The 17,886-nt window shown below is 38.2% G+C and overlaps 2 protein-coding genes across 11 annotated transcripts in view; one reads left to right on the top strand and one right to left on the bottom strand.

The window, feature by feature from the left end:
• The first annotated feature begins 2,017 nt into the window (after positions 1 to 2,017).
• On the top strand, positions 2,018 to 8,806 carry LOC137242902 (putative uncharacterized protein DDB_G0282499). Of its 3 annotated transcripts, XM_067770150.1 has the most exons (9): positions 2,020 to 2,039; positions 2,108 to 2,272; positions 3,805 to 3,942; positions 4,039 to 4,218; positions 4,470 to 4,663; positions 6,179 to 6,270; positions 6,371 to 6,799; positions 7,486 to 7,648; positions 7,756 to 8,806. In XM_067770150.1, the coding sequence occupies exons 2-9, from the start codon at positions 2,246 to 2,248 to the stop codon at positions 8,495 to 8,497; spliced, it is 1,965 nt and encodes a 654-aa protein (XP_067626251.1). In that variant the 5' UTR covers positions 2,020 to 2,039; positions 2,108 to 2,245; the 3' UTR covers positions 8,498 to 8,806. The 3 variants fall into 3 exon arrangements, with proteins under 3 accessions (XP_067626252.1, XP_067626253.1, XP_067626251.1); XM_067770151.1 differs by having other exon boundaries at positions 2,018 to 2,272; positions 6,485 to 6,799; XM_067770152.1 differs by lacking the exon at positions 6,371 to 6,799 and having other exon boundaries at positions 2,018 to 2,272.
• A 461-nt stretch (positions 8,807 to 9,267) lies between these two features.
• The window catches only part of LOC137241363 (NF-kappa-B inhibitor cactus-like), a 67,957-nt gene continuing 59,338 nt past the window's right edge, over positions 9,268 to 17,886 (bottom strand). For 7 of the 8 annotated variants that reach the window (XM_067768892.1, XM_067768896.1, XM_067768893.1 and 4 more), the window contains exons 7-8: positions 11,975 to 12,059; positions 9,268 to 9,481 (exon numbers count right to left, since the gene is read on the bottom strand). In XM_067768892.1, the coding sequence (XP_067624993.1) occupies positions 9,474 to 9,481; positions 11,975 to 12,059 (93 nt within the window). In that variant the 3' untranslated portion in view covers positions 9,268 to 9,473. The remainder of the gene's footprint in view (positions 9,482 to 11,974; positions 12,060 to 17,886) is intronic. The other variant, XM_067768897.1, reaches the window with a different exon arrangement.

Consider the following 17,886-nt stretch of genomic DNA (forward strand, 5'->3'; position numbering starts at 1 on the left):
CGCGCATCGCAAACGTTTCCGAGAATTTGATGGCTCAGACGTCTCTGGTACTTCTATCACTGAAAATCCCATTTGGCGTATGGCACATGCCGCTTGTCCCTTGCGGATATTAGGATTCGCCAGACGTTCACAATAAGCGGATCCACTAGCTATCGACCAAGTTTTTGTAGAAATAATTTGCGTTTCGTAGTGCGTGTGCTCCAATTAGGGAATTTGATGTTATACAAATTATAAGCAGCTACGGCAGCAACATCGATCATTTTGTAAAATACGGCCATTGACCACCTATAAGTTTTTCTTTTGCATGTATGTATATGTAGAAACCAGCTGATCCAGAGTATCAACGCCGCCTTTATATTGGTTATAGTCCAAGATAATAGGGCTGATCACATTCAACACGGCGTCTACAGACCACAACCACATAAAGCAAAGCTTGACGACAACCGTAGTCAGCATTGGCTTCTTGATTACTTTGAAAGCGGCAGCCACGAATTTAAATTATAGCAAACAGTAGCGAAAAATTTAGAAAAATATATTAATTATGTTTAAAAAATGTCCAAAAGAATGATTTTTGCTTTTATTATCTGTTATTTACTTCTATTTTAGTTTTTATTGATAAAATAAAAAGGACGCCATTCGCTGTCGCTTCCCGCTTATTCTCTTGTTCGAAATCAACCTCCGAAGTGTGATGAAGAACATTTTTTACTTTTTTTTGGAATGTAACTGACAAGATCTTTGTTGAAGCAAAATATGCTAGTTTCTGCCTGTCTTCCCTTTACTGCTAAAAGCTCTGTGGGTATCATGACGGAACGATACAAGGTGGCAGCATGGTGACATACCTACAAACATAAATAAAAATTCCATGTATTTTGTTTTTGTAAATTCGATGGACAAATGTCAAAATCGTACTGCGTCGAAAGTTAATGTATCAAATCAAATAAAAAAAGGGTATGATCAGCTGTCCCATGCTGCCACCTTGTATCGTTCCGCCATGGTGGGTATATCTGCCTTATTCTTCTGCATTGTTCCTATCACAGTAATTTTATGTGTTAGCATTTGCTCAGCTAGTAGTTTGTGCTCGGTCGGCATTTGGTTGCCTTTCGTTGGATAACTGTTTGTTGCGCCACAGCACCCTGGTTTTGATGGTAGGTATTGACGAGTGGTCACTAACTGCTATTCTACAATTAAATAAACAGAAGGTTTATATATGTCCTTTAGACGAGACTGAAACATATCCCAAATATCTCGAACAGCAGCAATTTTATCGGAAGCAATTCTCTCTTGTCCTGTGCGAATATCGTCGAATCGTAAAAATCGCAAACGCAAAAATGGAAACGCTTCAAAGGCATTGTTGCTCAATAAATTGGACGATTGCAAAGCATCTATGGGATTCAGAAAATCTTAAGCGTTTCGGCTAGGTATTCCCTGTTTTTCACGTACGATATCTACTATTCTTGGATGAGTCAATGGGCTGTATCGAGTACCCCATGGTTGTTCATTCTTGCCATATAGCTGATTGGCATGAGTTTCTATTGCAGATATATTACCTTCTTCTTCTTGGGTTTCATCCTCTTCCACCTCTGAGAAATTTATCACTTCGATATAATCGCAATCGCCACAGTCACGAAACACTTCTTCAATATCTTGAGGCATATCTTCACTGAAAACTTCAATCTTTACTATACCGGCGATAGCAATCACTCAGTTATATGTTTTCACTTTAAACCCTAACACTGAAATGACGTTAGCAAAGCGTAAAAAGAAGAAAAATCACATATCGTGGAATCCCCGTTCAATTTCCCGTTCAGACCCTTTATATTGTATAACACGCATGGGACAGACAAACGGTATGGCACCTTGTTTGCTTGTTCACTGTAGCATACTTTTAGGCGCATGCACTAAAATCGTCTTCAAACAACGGCAACACCGCTAGCTAAAGGATGGACTCTAAAGGTAAAGAAAAAGGATAATCGAATTTCGAACATTTAGAACATGAAGAACCTTTCCGTGGTGTGGTTGCATTTCTTACAGAAATTCGTGTAAATATAAATTTTGTGTGACTATTCAAATAAAAAACTTGATTTAAAAAAACTTTTAATCCATATAGTGAATAAATAAAATAAAAATTTCAAGAAAAAGTGCTGGCATTGCAAGCATTTTTTAACAAATTAGCCGCGTTTGTTTTATCTATACCGTTAGGCCAGGCTATTTTGGGCATTGTCTTTAGCAAAAGTGATTGTTATGAATGTCGCTTAAATATTTTAATATTAAAGTAAGTATTTGCTGTTTTCGAAAAAAAAATTTTTTTTTACAGCAAAGCTCATGAAATTCCTCCAACTACTATACATACACACGTACTTAAATATTAAATATTGCGCACAAACCTCCCCATAAGAATAAGGAAAAACCCCAAAAGCAATAAAAAATATTCATACATTCATGCATACAAACATTTCATAACATACCTTAATCATATTCGAAGCATGTGCTAACATCGTTTTACAAGTGTATGTACTTACATATGTTTACAAATTATGCCATAAGAAATCCTTTATTAGTTTATTTATTACTTCTAACGTTGTTCAGTCTTTGCTTGACTATCGATTTTCCTTTCATTGTCGCCCCGAAAATTCATACAATGACCTAAAAATCCACTCATAACCGGCTCAACCAAGTCAAATGCCTTAACAACGCTGCATACATACACACATTCATACATACATATGTACATGTATGGACAGGACACGCATTCATGTCCTTTTAAGGCACACGGGTGATGTTGACAACGAAATCAGGCCAGTTGGTCAATATTTAGATTTCATGCAACTTTCATTTATTTTATTTTCAAATTAAAACGCAAAAGCCATGCTGAGTCCAAGGGAGTATACTGCTAGAGGATTTTTGAATTATTATTATATTATTTTCACCTCAGTTTGAAAAAAAAAGTTTCCTTCTTAATTGACAATTAGCCATCTATGTGTTTGTCGTGTGTTTGCAACATTTCGTTGGGTCCAACTGCCAGAAAAGCCTGTATTCATTAATAGAATGTCATTCTGTCACAACTCATAATTTTCGGGAAGTGTCTTGGCTCAGGTTACTTATCATATCCGCCTTGCAATATAGTGATTGAATGATGCTGAGAATGTTCGGGAGGATATATCTTCGAAATATATAGAGAGCTCTATGCTTTAGCGATCGCGAGTACCGTAGAGTGAAGGGAGTGGTCCCAGTGGGTTAGAGGCATAGATCATTCCAAAGGTACGGTATGCCTGTCGTAATAATCATCATAATTAATCGGCGTTAAACCGCCAAGCGATTTTACAAGGTACACCAGCTAACCCTGTTGCGAAATAGCAGACGGCAGTCGGGACCAGCAAAGGTGTTCAAAACTTGGTAAAGGTATCCATTTAAATTGCTGGCGGGTGCCGCCAGAAAGAGTGTATTTGAGCTGTCAAGCTGATAATAAGCTGTAACGGCGCATTGAATATTTATATTTTAAGTTTGACGTTTAAAGCTTCTCGCATAGCAATATGCGCGTGTATATGTGAGTAATACTTCCACAAATCATTGCATACTTTTGTGAGTTTCTCAGATATATGCATGTGTAGGTGTGAGAACTACTTTGCTGAAGATTGCATACTTTTGTGAGTATCTCTCCGCTGTTGTATGTACATATGTGTAGACATAATGATTGATTTGTTTATGTAGATACAAGTGACTGCTTAGTATCGGCTACGATATGATAGTATCCCTTACTGTTGCTAATATTCGTCACAATATAAATATTTTTTTTTAATTTTTCAGGTTACTTTAATTTACTTTCTTCTGCTCATACCATGGCCTCAAACGCACATCATAAAGTATTTTTGCTCCAAAGATAACAGCCGTTTGGTGCGCAAAATTGTAGGAGCTAAATGGACGCCCATATTGGATAAATATTCGGTATGGAAAAAAAATACAAGGGATATTCTAAAACGTTGTAAAATTGTAAATTAAATAATTGTAAGTAAAATTTTTTCGTTAAATGTTCACATTTAGGCCAAACTGCCTTTGGAGTGCCCTCTACATCCTTTGCGTGATATTTTCGCTCCGTGTCAAGATGCCAAAAAACGCGATCGTCCAACACAGTGGACATGCCGTCTATGTGGCAAAAGTTTCTATCAGGAAAGATTTTTGGATTTGCATTTTGAGACGCGTCACAAGAGTGCCATCAATGAGGTTAGAAAAGAAAAAGAAATTTTGTACAAATGACCGAACCTCGATTTTCAAGCCCCAACCGGACACTTTCCAAGTGCTTAAAAAATAAATACCTATTGACTCAACATTTTTATATGAAAAAATGCGCATAAAATGTAGGTATACGAACTTCGTTTGTCCGAAACCCCATCGAGCCGAATAAAAAACCGAGGTTCGATCGTTGTCTAGTCACAACTTACAGGAGTGTATTAAATTTGTTTTTAATTCATTAGGCTGAAGATTCCATTTGTCTAGCAGACTTTTGTGATATAATGCGATGTGAAGTATTCCAAACTGAAGAATCGTCAAGTCTAAAAACCAGTGATCAGCATGTCGTCACCGAGGTTGAAGTGTGGGGCGATTCATTAAGTCAAAATTCAGCGTTGGCAAAGGCAAACACGCCCTATTTGAGTTTAATACCACTAAGGTAAGGAGCTTCTGATTATTTTTAACTACAACTGAAACATAAAACTCGTGTAAATTTCGTGCTACTTTCGATAGATTATTGCTTTAAAATCTCTCTCTCTCTGCCGGAATTTCCATCTCGTTAGGGTTTAGGAGCTATCAGGATTAAACGGTTATCCAAAATTTTGTATGGAATCTTGGTTTGCCACCGCACTAATAGGTATAGCTATTGTCAAAGGCGGCAGAGAACTATCAACCGTCTCTGAACTCAATACATGGTCCTGAATGCTCGATGTACCTCATGGGCGAGCCTGGTATTTGGAAGGACAAAGAAAGACAGAAAGCAACGTTGTTTTTATGTATTTATAATAGAACAAATTGTTAAATGGCGCTCTTAGTCCAACTGAAAACTGCATCATGAAATTTCTCCTATAAAGAGGTTAGGAGGGATTAGGTAACATGGAACAGAGTACTATTAGCATGTTCACGGAAGGAGCAAAGTTAGGTGGAAACATAGAATAAGGAATTTTTCGCGAAGCACTGCAAATATATAGTGTAAAGAATTTGCACGGAGGAGCACGCCTCAGGGTGCTTTCTGACTCTTCTACTCGGCTTTGTGGCAATAAACCAGTTTCTAGTGGCGCTGGAAGAGAAAGACTGCCTAGTAGTTTCCTACGCAGATGACTTATATATCAATTCTAGTCAAGGGTATATTTCTGGAACGCGATGTTTTATTATTGTTTTATTAGCGGCGCTCTTACAACGGCCACGATGGCCCTGAGTGTCTGTACTCCTTGAAAGTATCAGCACAGTTATTCCCAGTGGACGTGTAAACTGGTTCACAGATAGGCCCAATTTAAAAAGGTGTAAGGCGAAAATTGAGGGCTTCGCCATGATTGTAGCACTCGTGCCATTAGGAATGAGATGTTATCCGATGCTAGTATAGCTAGGGAATTTAACTTAAATATAGTGCAATGTAGTAGCTTGGTGGTGCTTGACCTCGCTTAATACGGCATCCAACTATTAAACTTATCTGGGTCCCGCGCAAATGGCACGCGGATCTTTAAGCTCGCAGGTATGCAACTGAGCCTGAATTATAGTGTTGTAAGGAGGCAAAAACGTTGATGCTCGCTTACTCCTGCAGGATAGGAGGATTTTTCTGTCCAGAAGTGAAGAGCAGATGGTCTGCTAAAATTAAAGGGTTCACCAATGCTTATTCGGATTATGGCGGGTCTTTATCCAATGGGCGTCCATGGGGCACGTCTCAAGATACTGAAAAACTTTTACTGCTGATATGCTGTACGTCGGCCTAACTCGTGCGATGACAAAGATTTCTAAGCTTATTTCTTTCCTGAAATGCGAGGGCTAATTCCCGTGGTGTAAACTCATTGCATATCTACATGGCAATCGAGTCAGAACTGGGCCCCTTGTGGAGAACGAGACGATTTAATTAATATTTTTTGTGCGCCTGATCTTCATTCCTATGATTATAAATCAATTAAATACTTGTGTTACATTTACCAAATATGTATTGTAGAACTTCCTCCATTGGTGGGACTCGAGGAGCTAAAGTACAAAACCGTCAATTATGTCAGGATAAAATTGGCCAAAATAAATTTAAAGATACTGGTAAGATATTACATTTAGATTCATACATACATATCCTGCTCTCAATCGGTAACCCCTCCACAATCCCTATCCCATAAACCGAAAAACAAAAATGTTGTAGTCGAAAATGTAATTATTGCTGAAAAGAGCAAGACGACGACCACCACCACCAACAATGCCAATGAACCTATGAAAATTATGAAAAATGGACATGATGATGGTAAACATTCAACAGGAACTCCAACAACAAAATCGGAATATAACAAAGCGGCCAATACACCATCAACACACCACAACTCCAACACGAAGGCAAAAAGGAATGGCTCAAATGCACAGAACAATCAACACGAAGACGACGATTATGAGGGTTCCAATCAAAGCAATAATGCGAGTAGAACGCGAAATGGCGATGGAAACACACAGAAGATACGTGCCAATTGCAAAGTCGATGAACTCAGAAAACTGAAAATACAATGTGAATTGCTGGTACGAAGTTGTATAGCTAATCTGCTTTTGACAATGACGGATCAGTCCTATAAAGAACTAGAAGGTTTGTATGATTTCTTATAGCTTAAACAAATGGAAAGTTCAATTGGATTAACAAGCTAAGCGCGATAAAATTGCGTATGTGTGTTTCAAAATAGCTCTGATCAAGCATTTCAGAGAAGATAGTAGAGACCCCATCGACGACTGAGACCTAACCTATATTGCAAGTGTGTCGCAGACAGCGCATTCCTTTTTAAATGTCTCATAGAGATACGTCCTTCGGCGGAATTCCCAGACGGACACTTTTCAAACTAATTTCAAGGCGGCAGTCGCCGTGGTGTGGTGGTAGAGTGGCATACCACGCCAAATATCCTGAAAAAACAAAATTTATAAAAAAGAAGTTTTCCAATTAGAAAACCGTTTTTCTAAGCGGTGCTGCCATGATAAGCTTCTCAGTGAAAACTCATCCGTCTTGCAGATGACGTTTGGAGTCGACGTAGAACATGTCCTAAAACCTCTTCGGAGGTAATCGCACCTTGTATTTATTTTAACTTTAATTTCAAGATAGTGCGTTTTCGAATCAGTCGATATGTTTAAAACCGTATACTTTCGATCGTTTGAATCGAATTTGGGTCGTTCCGATTAAGCGCTTAGTTAATCCCAATTAGCATTGCTTCTGTCCACCTGTATATGCCTATGATTCTTTGAGTTTCAAGCTCATCTTTTTGAATGATTTTTCATTTTTTACAGAGGAAATGAATAGAGCAGTTTGTTGGTATCTATCATGCGATCGCTATTGGGAGGATGGTCCGCTTGAACCCCGCTATTTTCCTTGGGGGCTACTACTCATACTCATATTTGTTCTCTCCACTGGAGTTTGCTTTTGCTACTACATTATTTGGATACTTTTTAAGTAAGTAATTTATGTATGCAATGCTTCTATTCCACCTAAATGGACGGTGCTGCTAAGCGCCACTTTCCCTGAATACATCGTGATTAAGCAAAAGTTATATATTTCAGTTCCGAGGAAACGACAATCAATACCGATCAACAGGACTATATGTATCAACGATATCCGCAGATGGCACACCACCAGCAACAGCAGCCACAACAACATCAACAACAGCAGCAGCAGCATCAACGCGAGTACGCGACTACCGGTATGCACGGTGGTATGCGCCAGAGCATGTCCCATCCATATTATTACCAACAAAAAGTGCAGGAATTATACCCTGAACAACATCAATACGATTACCGCCACAGTCCGAGACGTTATATGGCCGACTCGTATACGCAGAACACATCCACAATCGCAAACATGGGAGGAACACCACATCGACATCGCCACGTACCGACGCAGAGTCACGTTTACCAACAGGACATTTTAGACCGACGCGATTATACAAATAGACCGATAGCGACAACAGCTGTCACAAGTGTGGGTGGAAAATCGATGTCCATTGGAGGCGGTTCAATAAAGTCCGCTAGCACTTCAGGTTTGGGATCAAGCGGTGTCACTATGTTGGACAATGAGCCGAACTTAGGTGCAGCATTAGGAAGTGGTGGTGGTGGACGTCATTATAATACCCACCCAAGGCCCTTAAACTCGCATCATCGCAATAGTGGTGCATCTCAGCATTCACTTCGCACTTCATCGTCCATAAATGAGTTTATGCAAAATGATATTGGCCAAAATGAGCACTACATCTATGTGACTTATCCGCCGGATTTGAAAAAGCGCTATTTCGATAAATACGAATAGTTAGTCAAAAAAAAAAAAAAAAAAATATGGCTACAGTGCTTACAATCTCTGATAGCCCGGTCGCAGTTGTTAGCAAGTGATGGAGATGCATTTTTTACTTGATAAAGGCTGCATTTGAAGATGTGGAAAGTTAGATGATTTTTTAAAGCGCAATATTAATAAAACATTTTACAGTTATACGCCAAAGCCAAAGAATCGAAATTGTGTAAGTTTGTGCTCGATACTTGAACTATGCTTGAATGAATTTTTAAAAAGTATAAAAGTGTCATTACTCTAATTAATAAAGTACCAACATTTCACAAAGTAAAATTCTTAAATATTTCTTTTGTCTGGTCATATACATATGTATGTAATACTCTTATGTATATTGCTATTGCTAATAGGAAATGATCCCAATGTGTTTTGAATTCGAAATCAAAACAAGACAGCCTACAAAATTTTTGTGATTGTAGCAGCATAAGTGTGACAAGAAAAAAGTTAAATTTGGGTACATTCGATTATTGAATACAAAAACAAAAACGTTTAAGCAGGAATATATCGGCACTCTGATGTTTGGGAATGTAGCAATAAGGAGTATTACGGTTCACTTAATGATTGTTTTTGTAATTTTTCGTAAATCTTTTTGTTTGATATCTTTGTACTAATGCATTTTAAATAGGTGTTAAAGTCTCAAATATATAAAAATTTTAAAGAAAGAAAATAAGCATAAATTTGTAAAAACAAATTAATAAGCTTAATGAGCTATTTAATTTAGAAAATAAGTTTTGGAATTCTTTGTTTTAGTTTTCGACATTTATTTTAAATCGTATGACTTAAATTTAAATTATAAACTCAAGTAGATTTAGCGAATTAAGGTCCGAAAAGCACGCACCAAACACAATCCAGGTCCTCAGCTAGTAAATATTTGTTTTCCTACATTACTGCCATTGCGTTTCCTCCTTTGTAGCCACTAAAATAGTTGGAATCAACGAATCGGTCATAGTTCTGCAAATAAGAAAACATAATAGTGAAAATAAGAATTAAAAAATATGACAATAATAATACACAAACTCAGCGCGTCACCAATTACCATCACCGCTAGAGAGGTTGAGGACGCCATTGGTCGCGCTAAACCATCCAAAGCAGTGGACCCAGACGGCATAGCCATGCCGATGCTTAAAAACCTAGGGAAAGAGGGTTTCAAATATTTAGCGCATGTCTTCAACCTGTCTCTTTCCACCTTTGTCATACCCGAGAAATGGAAAATGGCCAAGGTGGTCCCGCTACTAAAGCCTGGGAAACCAGCTAACGTAGGTGAGTCATATCGTCCGATATCTCTCCTATCGCCAGTGGCAAAGACGCTTGAAGCCATTTTGCTCCCTTATTTCCAAGCACATTTGCAGCTAGCCCCTCATCAGCATGGCTTCAGAAAACTTCATAGCACTACCTCCGCGCTAAATGTCATTAGCACCCAGATAAATTGCGGTTTGAATCAATATCCCCACCATAGAACAGTACTCGTAGCTTTAGACCTATCAAAAGCTTTTGATACGGTCAACCATGGCTCGTTACTGCAAGACCTGGAAGGGTCTACCCTTCCCCCATGTCTTAAAAGGTGGACCGCAAATTATCTGGGTGGTCGGCAGGCTTCGGTACAATTCAGAAACGAAACATCAAAACAAAGGAGAATTAAACAAGGGGTGCCACAGGGTGGTGTCCTATCCCCGCTTTTGTTTAATTTCTACATATCTAAGCTACCTTCACCACCGGAAGGAGTCACAATCGTTTCCTACGCCGATGACTGCACAATAATGGCCACAGGCCCAGGCCCAGAGATCGATGAGCTATGCAATAAAATGAACGGCTATCTCCCTGATCTCTCCAGTTTTTTCGCCTCGCGAAACCTGGCATTGTCACCGACTAAATCTTCCGCGACCTTATTTACAACATGGACGCCCCAAATGTCGACCATATTGAACATCCACGTCGATGGCACTACGCTACCGACTGTCCTACACCCCAAAATCTTGGGTGTGACGTTTAATCAGGATCTACATTTTGGTGCGCACGCAACCGCAATTGTTCCAAGAATTCAGAGCCGTAATAAAATCCTCAAATCCCTTGCTGGCAGTACCTGGGGAAAAGATAAAGAAACGCTCTTGACCACATACAAAGCAATTAGCCAGCCGATTACGTGCTACGCGTCACCCATATGGTCGCCAAGCCTAAAAACCACCCACTGGAAGAAACTACAGGCCTGCCAAAATACTGCTCTCAGAATCGCCACGGGCTGTCTTCTTATGTCCCCAGAACACCATCTGCATAATGAGGCGAGAATACTCCCCATCAGGGAGAGAAATGAGATGCTGACCAAACAGTTTCTGTTGAATACCCAGAAACCTGGGCATCCCAACAGACATCTGATTGACGAACCAGCACCGCCTAGGGGCCTAAGGAGTCATCTCCGTAAGCATTTTGAAGAAATACGGCACCTGAGAACCCAGCCGTATGAAGCGAAAAAACACAAGCAGGTCCTTGGTGAACTCCATAGACAGGCGTCGGACCTTTATGTCGGGAATTGCCCGGTGAATCCAGTACTTGAAGAAAAATACCCAGAACTCGCAGAAGAGGAACGCATACTCCCCAGGGAAACGCGCGTCACTCTTGCTCAACTTCGTTCTGGATACTGTAACAGGTTAAACTCTTACCTATCCAGAATTAACCCCGACATACAAAATGTATGCCCCGCTTGCAATGTGTCCCCACATGACACCAACCATCTCTTTAATTGTAATGTGGAACCAAAGCCTCTAACACCCCTTTCCTTATGGTCCACCCCTGTTGAAACGGCAAGTTTCCTTGCACTCCCGTTAGAGGATATTGATGACAATTTGTGATCGGTCGCGGCTATTAGGTGGGCGAGCATTGCTACAACAACAACAACAACAATAATAATAACAGATAAAATAATAATAGTAATACATAATAGATTTCAGGTTCAAATGCGAGGTCAAGGCCAGAACAATAATTTTCATGATAAGTCTTGTTTTTTTATTATTAAAGGCCAAATTAAACTTCCTTAACCCTACCGGCATTATCGTAACCATACCCATATCCATATCCATCTCCAATGTGATCGATTAATGGTGCCTTAACCTAAAAGTCGTGAAAATTTCATAAAAATGAAGAAAACGCAAAAAATTACAAACAAATTCTACAATAAATAAGTCTCTTAGTCATAACGTATCCAAAACAATGAATAAAATCTACAAAAAGTTAATAAATTCACCAACTCAAATATTTTAAGGTTATGGATATGGCGAAAAACCAAAACCCAATTGGTTGGCTATGGTATGGTTATGGCGTTAGCGCTATGGTATGGCACCATTAATCGATTACATTCATTTCCATAAGGTAGGTTCGATCAGCTGTTTTATCTGGTTATGGTTTTATGGCTATTAGTCACCATTAATTAGCCCTTAAATTATTTTCAGATACCTGCCATAGCTGCGCAGATATGTAGATCCATTTCGAAGGTTGCTAAGCCTTCATTATCAGCACGCTTGTCATTAACCGCGAAGTCCTTTACCAATAGACCGATAAAAACAAAAAAAAGTTAATAATAATAATATATCTAAGAATCCTTAAATAAAAGCTATGACTTTAAAATAAAAATATTTGAAGAAAAAATTTATCCGCTTCAAATCGTGTAGTTTTGGGAACATGTAGAGACTAATACCGGTACCTTTTGGGACTGTTGGAATTCCTTTATTTTTAGGGTCAGCTGCAGCCTCACCATCTCAGTTTTCTACTATCTTCGTCCCTACGCCTTATAACATGTACGAATTTCTACTAAAGTTTTATGGCAAATAACAATTTCCATTCCCTCACCATGTTACATTGGGCGCTTTCAGGAAACATAAATGTGGAGCAGTCGTAGAGTAAATACTGTCTACTTGGAATTTTAGGTCAAATTACTGAGCACAAATATTTTTGTCATTGTGGATAAAACAAGTGTGTCAACTGCCTGACAGGATGTTCAATATGGCCACTTTATAGCATTTTGGCAGCGTTTTGACAGGATGTTCAATATAGGGCCGGCCATAATACAAAAAATGGAGGTAGTTCCATTTACGCCCCGATTCTGAGCGTTACCAGTAAAATAGTACCCAGAACATTATGTAACCGAATATCGTTACCAGTGCTTTTATCCGCGATTCTGGCCCAAGTGGTAACGCTGTCATCACCGAAAAACTCACCAGTGTCTGTGGAGAAATTTGAAAGGTAGTTTTCTTCGCTTTCACGGTTGCCACTTTGGTCCATTTGGACCAAAAATGGTCCCTTCCAACCACATTTGGCCCGCTGATCCCTTTTCTTCAATTTTGGTCCTTTTAAGGCAGTAGCCACGACTGGTACTTTTCTTTCTTCTTCACTCAGGTAAAAATTCACAATATTGCCCAAAAATTCGCCACCCTTTCGTTAGCCCCAATATAATTTTGAATTTACTTCAATGGAAATCTCGCCATAAAAAATTGCTCAATCAATAAAATGTACCAGAACAATAACATTTCACCTAGGATACAATTTATGCCAGGCAATAAAAAGAAAAGTGTTGGCAAACACATTGTCGTTAAGTGTTGATGAAATAACCGATTAATCAAAAAAAAAACTCGTTTTATAATAATATTAGCTGTGTTTTTTTTTCACATCTATATATGTTTACGCTTAAACTTTATATGGACTGCTAAGCGACAAACTTTAAATACACCTCTGAAATTGCTACGCATAAAATACTAAATTTCACGCATTATACTCAGATGTAACTGAAATATGTGTCTATGTTTCACCCTCTGCACTAATTCTATGTATTCTATGCGCGTCCACTATTTATCACAACTGATTCAGCTATATGTTATACTCAGAAATACAACAGAGGGTTGTGTCTCCGCTTTTCGGTACGCCCTGTGCTGTAGCTAGTTGTTTAACCACTGTCGCTAGATGGATCTCCTAAGCATTATCTAAGCGAGGATAGGCGATTTTTTTCACGCGCAAACGAAACGTATACGCGTGTAAAAAAAACACGGCTATTAATAACGGCTAGATATTTCGATCGGTTATACAACACTATGTAAAATATATGAAAATAAAATTGCTTCTCGTATAGCATAGCTTATGGCGAGCATTCTGTCGTGAGCCTAACACTTTCAAACCTTATACAAAGAAATTCCATGCATTACTTATCATTTGGCACGTTGATATTTAAATCTTTCTCACCCAGCTCAATGAGTTCAAGGAATTTCAGGACTACTGTGGTGTTAAGCCACGCAAGGTAATTGAAAACTAAGTATCTTGGCACAAGAAATATTTTAACTCGAAGACAGAAGGAAGCAAATGCAAAAGGGATTTGATTTCAGAAGAAATTTTTTGTATAAAATTGTTCCCGTAGGTCCTAGCAGAACCCCTGAGGCCTGGGATCAAAACTTAAACTTACTGAATTTAGGCTCTGATATGAAGTTTAAATGTTAAGGGAAAAATTAAGCGTCTAAAAAATAGCACTAACAAAATTGCCTAGTTTCATTTATGACTTACTGAGTTTTCCACATACATAGTTCGGCAACACCAGAACGCAAATTTTGAACCATTTCAATGCTGCAACAACATAATGCTAGAACCAAGAGCTTTGTGACCAAAACTAGGTTCACAACGTTTGGTTGGTGAAAGACATATACTTATTCTATGTCAAAATATAGTACCATTTTTGGTTGTTTTTTCAGACTGAATTAAAGGAAAGTCTTCACTATGTTTAGTAAAATTTTATGTGGAAACATCCTAAAATTTTGTATTTTATACTAATATAATAAAACAAAAATTTGGTCCTTTTTTTCGATGAATTTTGGATCCAAATGAAAACACGGTGTGGCAACCGTGTTCGCTTTACCGAAATTGTAGATACGAGGTCAACGAATAAACTGGACGATGTGTATATGCATATTATGCATGATAAGTTTGTACATACATAGGTATATTGTAATTTATTCTGTGAAAGTACATAATATAAACAAATATGTATAGCAAGAGGCAACACTTTTTTACTATTATCTTTATTTATTTGAGCTTACAATTCTTTATTTTTCAGTTTTGCCTTTTTCTAAACAACAGCTGTTGTGTGGTTATTTCGATGTGACCACCTACTTTTGTTGGTAAAAAATTATCCGGCTACTTTCGCGGTTAGAATACCAAAAGGTTGTAAAAGTTGCCACATGATTTCGTTACCGTGGTGAAGAATGTTGTTACCACACTAGAATCGGGGCGTTAGAGTGACGTTAGCCACTTGACTTTTGCAGAGACAATGACAATTTCACTAAAAACAAGCTACCAGATTGAAAAATTTTACGAACTTTTCTAATTTTGATGGATTTTATATTAACGAATACGACTAAATTACTTTCATAGTTATTTTAAATAAAAAAGAAAAAAAAAATTGCCCCAGGTCTTGGAAATATTTTATTACGAAATATCAGCCTAGAAAAGATGGTTTTTATTAAGTTTTTCGAGAACCCGAAAATTGTTTTGGTGGACAAAACATGGATCGAAGTATGCAAAGCAAGGGAAGATAGCCTTCTTAAGTGTCCATACGTTTGCTCAGGACATTTTGACAAAACATACATGTTTGCCAATTGCTTGCTCAAAGGAGGTCCTTACAACCCGACACCGCAATTTCTTGATAAATTGGCTACAGGTCCAAATTTTTTTTTTATTTATTGTATAATTCAAGCGTTGCGCTTTAGGAGGGAATTGTTAAACCATTTTTTAGGAAGAACATTACCCTGTAGCTTTACAGGTTAGCCACTATTAATGAGAATGTTTTTGCCCGTTGTATCAGGTGTCACCTTGGGGCAGCCCCGCCTGTACACATTCTATGCCCTTTTATGACATAGATGTGCAGACTTTGGAGGTACACTTTTTCTCAACATGCCTTAAGAAATATCCATTGTAGGGGCATGATAATAGGGCCATGCTAGAACAACAGGATTTTTGTGTATTTTTTTTCTGTCTAGGTGTCAAGCTGCCATAAAGATATGAGTCATTAACCACTATTTTTCAATAAAATTACATGTTTTACTGTATGCTCAATCGATATATATGCACATATATCGTGCTAAAGCATATTATTATTTTCTCAGATGACCATTGCGTTTTCATCCTAAAGGAAATTTCCATCTCGAAAAACCACAAACATTATGAAACTTCAAAAATCCCCCGAAACGTCAAAATATTTTGAGTGGAACTACCTTCTTTTTTGTATTATGGGGCCGGCTATCTTCAGCGGATAGAAAGAGATACAGAATGAGACAGCGATAGTCAATAAAAAATCAGGTGATCCATTCTATTTGTAATTTTGACGTCTATGCAGAAGTTATCACACTTGTTTTATCCACAATGATTTTTGTCTACATTTGCTCAACGTATTATTTTGTCTGTCTGGCATTTCTTTGACAAAGTGTTGGTTATGAATCAAAATTGTTCTCTTAATATTATGGGGAAATGTAAAAACTAATGAAGTCCTTTTCCTTCACATTTAAGGATAGTTATTTCGTTTGACAGTGGGCTCAACTTGCTGTTCATAGAACAAAATTTCTCGCACTTAGTTGACAGAAACATGTTTGCAACGTCTCAACAAAAATAGTGTTCTCTGAAAGCGCCCATTAAGTACGCCCAATGTTTGGTAAAGGGTTGTTTTTATACCTTTATATTAAGTCGCTTTCATGTTTGTCCCCTCATTTCCATACGAATTTTTGACCCACGGAAAAGTCTTTTTCGGTAACTTCCCGTTGAGCTAGACACTTGATACTTAGAGCATAGTTCAGATCTGGGAGACATTACAATGCAAGTGAAAAAAAATCCGCTAGGTGGCGCACGGATCGAGATATACAGAAACTTAATTTTAAAATGGAAATTTTGCGAACGACTTTTAACTAACTTCTCGGCGATCCAGACTTGAAACTTAGCACATAGTTTGCGAATCCATGGCACTACAATTCGTGGAAAACAAAATGCCGCCAGGTGGCAGACGAATCGAGATAAACGAAAATCCCTGAAAATCTCTGAAAAAACGCAAGGAATCTTGCGATCAATTTTTAAGTAACTTCCCGGAGAGCTAGAGACCTGAAACTTGGGCCGTGAGTCAGAACCCAAAATTCCAAATGCCTTTTTGTAGGCAGCACTAAAAAAGTGAAAATAAAGAGATGATAAAAAAATTTTAAGGACTACTATTTATATAAATGAACCAAAAGATAGAAGGCAATTTTTCCTTTAATACAGACATAATCTTGTTGAATTTTGACTAAAAAACTTTAACAATAGCTCTTGTAAAAGAATTTTGGGATTTAAAATTATAAAGGTAGAGCGCGTGCTTAAATTTTAAATAATCAATTAGTTAATCCCAAGTACATGTTTTGCCTTAAATTGAAAGATTGCGCTCCACCTTTATAGTTTTAAATCCCAAAATTCTTGTACAAGCGCTATTGTTAAATTTTTTTAGTCAAAATTCAACAAGATTATGTCTGTATTAAAGGAAAAATTACCTTCTATTTTTTGGTCCATTTATATAAAGGTAGTCCTTAACATTTTTTTATCATCTTTTTATTTACTTATCAGAAAAGTTAGGAAAAACTTAAAAAAAAATTATTCTTTTGGCGTTTTTACTGATCGGCCGAACCGGCAGGTATCCTAGCTTTGCCAACGAAAGAAAGTGTTGCACAAAATGTAATGACCTTGACAAATACTTATACAGCGTCAAAGTACCTCATATCCCACACGCACATACATTGGAGTCTTTCGAAAATGGTCTGTTGTTGTTGTTGTAGCGATAAGGTTGCTCCCCGAAGGCTTTGGGGAGTGTTATCGATGTGATGGTCCTTTGCCGGATACAGATCCGGTACGCTCCGGTACCACAGCACCATTAAGGAGCTAGCCCGACCATCTCGGGAACGATTTATGTGGCCACATTAAACCTTCAGGCCATTCCCTCCCTCCCCACCCCCAATTTCCATGAGGAGCTTGTGGTCACCAGAGCCTCGTCTGTTAGTGAAACAGGATTCGCCGCGGATAGGTGAGGTTGACAACTGGGTTTGGAGAAGCATATATTGCGCTGGCAACATGAAGGGTTGCGCTACACAGCCCCTTGAATCTGGAAAATGCTCTGTTCTTAGGCCCTCCTGTTAACATTATCTTGCACCGATTAATTAACTATTTCTGCTAAATAGTGCCACTTAACCTTGAACGAAGATTGGTAACGTCCTGTTCAATTGAATTCATTCACTGCAGAAAAGGGGCCTGTCTTATTGCAACTATGGGCAAATTAGGTAGCTCGTGTAAACAAAAGGATTTTTTTCTCCAAATTGGTTTAA

The sequence above is a fragment of the Eurosta solidaginis genome, chromosome 2 (genome assembly GCF_040869045.1).
Source record: "Eurosta solidaginis isolate ZX-2024a chromosome 2, ASM4086904v1, whole genome shotgun sequence".
NCBI lineage: Eukaryota > Metazoa > Arthropoda > Insecta > Diptera > Tephritidae > Eurosta > Eurosta solidaginis.

Excerpts from the sequence above, each read along its gene's own strand:
- LOC137242902 (XM_067770150.1), top strand. The coding sequence starts at position 2,246 with ATGTCGCTTAAATATTTTAATATTAAA. Across the intron at positions 4,219-4,469 it reads ACAAGAGTGCCATCAATGAG|GCTGAAGATTCCATTTGTCT; the intron begins GTTAGAAAAGAA and ends TTAATTCATTAG. Across the intron at positions 7,649-7,755 it reads ATTATTTGGATACTTTTTAA|TTCCGAGGAAACGACAATCA; the intron begins GTAAGTAATTTA and ends TATATATTTCAG.